Source organism: Cyprinodon variegatus, unplaced genomic scaffold (assembly GCF_000732505.1).
Source record: "Cyprinodon variegatus isolate N-32 unplaced genomic scaffold, C_variegatus-1.0 Scaffold600, whole genome shotgun sequence".
Classification (NCBI taxonomy): Eukaryota; Metazoa; Chordata; class Actinopteri; order Cyprinodontiformes; family Cyprinodontidae; genus Cyprinodon; species Cyprinodon variegatus.
The window spans coordinates 254048-256586 of record NW_015151053.1 but is presented as its reverse complement, the minus strand read 5'-3'; the positions used below and the strand labels follow the sequence as shown (position 1 = coordinate 256586).

The 2539-nt window shown below is 37.5% G+C and overlaps 1 protein-coding gene across 1 annotated transcript in view; it reads right to left on the bottom strand.

Moving 5' to 3' along the window:
- Positions 1-303: 303 nt before the first annotated feature.
- LOC107096137 (myelin-oligodendrocyte glycoprotein-like) overlaps positions 304-2539 on the bottom strand; it is a 68364-nt gene continuing 66128 nt past the window's right edge. Inside the window, exon 5 of the mRNA XM_015392650.1 lies at positions 304-1310. Within this exon, the coding sequence (XP_015248136.1) occupies positions 1231-1310 (80 nt within the window). The 3' untranslated portion in view covers positions 304-1230. The remainder of the gene's footprint in view (positions 1311-2539) is intronic.

Sequence of the window (2539 nt, the reverse complement as noted above, 5' to 3'; positions counted from 1 at the left end):
TGCTCTATCATTCGCACTCCCTGCACGCTTCTCTGGGTTACTGAGGATAACATTCGGCCCCAGGATACTTTACGGCTGCTGCTGGTTTGAGGCATCCCACTGATCCCCTAGGGAATCCGTCCACACAAGAGAACAACTTTCACTGAAATATTTTTGGTGATAATTATTGCTGCTATGGAGCTAAAACATCATAAAAAAATCACCGCTGTGAGAAACCTGCATCAGGCAAATAAAAAAGCTCAGAATGCATTGGATTTCAACCTTTTTTTTTTACTCAAAACTTAATCTGCTGCGAAAACAATTTAATAAAAAATTATGTTTACGATTTTTCTGTTTTATCTTAGAAATATTTGCTGTCAACTTTCAGCAGAAAAACTTTAAAACAATAAAAGTGCAGCAGTTCTAGGGTAACAGAAAAACAGCAATATAAAGGAACATTGAAGGCGTGCCGACATTACATTTTGTTTTAACGTTTTTTAGGGCGTTTCTGACCACAGCCTCAATCACAGGGAGATAGAACAACATTTGTGGATCCTTGACACAGCAGCTGCCGACTGATAAACAGTTACACAGGCTGAGCATCAGGCTTTGGTTACATGGCAGAAAAAAAATAAATAAATAAAATCAATAACATCTTTTAATATCAGGTTTTATAAACATTTCCTAATATTTAGATTAATTCTGCCGAATAATGTATTTTTTATTTATTTTTTTCCAAGTGGTCTCTCTTTCAAATGTCCTTCTAATTATGTTAACTTACTTCCACAATCCAAAAAACGAATAGTGCAAATGCACATTGGTGCAATTTTAAAGGAAGCCTACCCATAATGCTTTGCTTTAATGCTTTACTTAAGAGCTTCTGAGCTAAAATCTACCAAATATGTAAACATGTCCAACCAGAACAAAGAGACTTGAAGCTGATCACAGTGATTCAAAAAGCTGCTTCTGCAAAGATCCACTCATATAAAGAAGAAATAGTTGAATCTAAACTAAAGTTGGTAAACATCTGGAAACATCTGCTGGTATTAGAGATAAAGAGAGAAAACATCAAACTTCTTCATATAACATTCAAAATATGATCTGAGACGTTCAAGGATACAGTGCTACATTAGAGGTGAACTGAGGATGCTCAATTAGGCCTGAGGAGGCCGCTTGGGTTCATAATAATAATAATAAAAAAAATAAAATAATACTTTAAGTTCAGTTTATCTTCTTGTCAGGATTGGAAAGTTAAACTGAAGGTTTCTCTGCTTTTCTTGCATTGCTCTGAAAGTCTGGTTCTTCCTGCTGAGATCCACAAGACGAATAACCTGAAAGAGAACAAACGATTGGAAATAAACACCAGAGACTTTTAAAGAAATTCTCGCCACTTTAGATGACATGTAGCTTAGCCGTTAGCATAGCAGTATGAGGATTGAGTTACATTCTGTTACATAAACAGGCAGAAACAATGTCATAAAACAAGGCTGCAAGGTGGAGCATTGGGTGGCACTGTGTGGAATTGCATGTTCTCCCTTAGCATGCATGGGTTCTCTCTGGGTACTCCAGCTTCATATGGATTTATCTGTTAAAAACTGAACAGAAGCTTAAAATAAAAGGAGACAATAGTGTTATTAATGGTACAGTAGTAGCCATTTAAAATTTCCCAACTTTCCTTAATGGGTCCTTAGCTGGTCCTCTACAATTCCTTTTTAAAAATCAATATTTGTAGTAAAATATTCTGTTATGATTTGTGGACATTAAGATCTAAAGAGAAGCTGGTCAGACCCTGTAATTCAGTGAAAGGGTGGAGTCAGAGGAAAAAGATATGTTAGGTTCATGGAGGGGATTTTAACTGGGAGTTGCAGGGAAGTGGGCTGACATTTGGCTGGCGTTTGACTAGGAAGGGCCGTTTTGAATGGCTGCTACAGTATGTGGAAATAAGTGTTACGAGAAATGTGTTTCATCATTAAATAAAAGGATTCATCAAAACTTCCTGGATCATGATGCAAGTGTAACTATAAATGAGGGTTTTTGTTTCTTTGTTGGCCTTGGATCTTATTTCACTGGAAAGATTAGTGAGGAAAATGGATTAATGTGCTCTACAGCAGATCAGAGGTCTAGTTTATAAAGCCTGCGTGTGCCCACTTCCTCTGAAAGGGTGGCTTTTATAAAAAGAACCTTGGTGTGAAACTGTGCGGCCCCCTAAGGCCTAGTTTTAGACCTCTGTAGGGGAAGCATGTGGTAAAGCGATGGGAAACAGGCAGAACTGAAGCCGATTATCTTTTTCTGACATTTAATTTTACTTCATATGAAACTTTAGCTGGAAATAGATTTTAACTGGATCTGAAACTGCGGTGTGATCTATGTTGTTCTGTCCAAAAAACAACAAAACACTTCTGTCCAAGTCGCAGGGAAACGGCTGTTCCAAACGTTGCATTTCTGAATTCTCCAGAGTGGTGCACAACTTTACATGAGTGAATAAAGTGAATGTTATTGGTCCATTTTCAAGAGGGCGGGATTGTTATGGCAGAAGCATTTTGCTAACCAGTTAGCAACT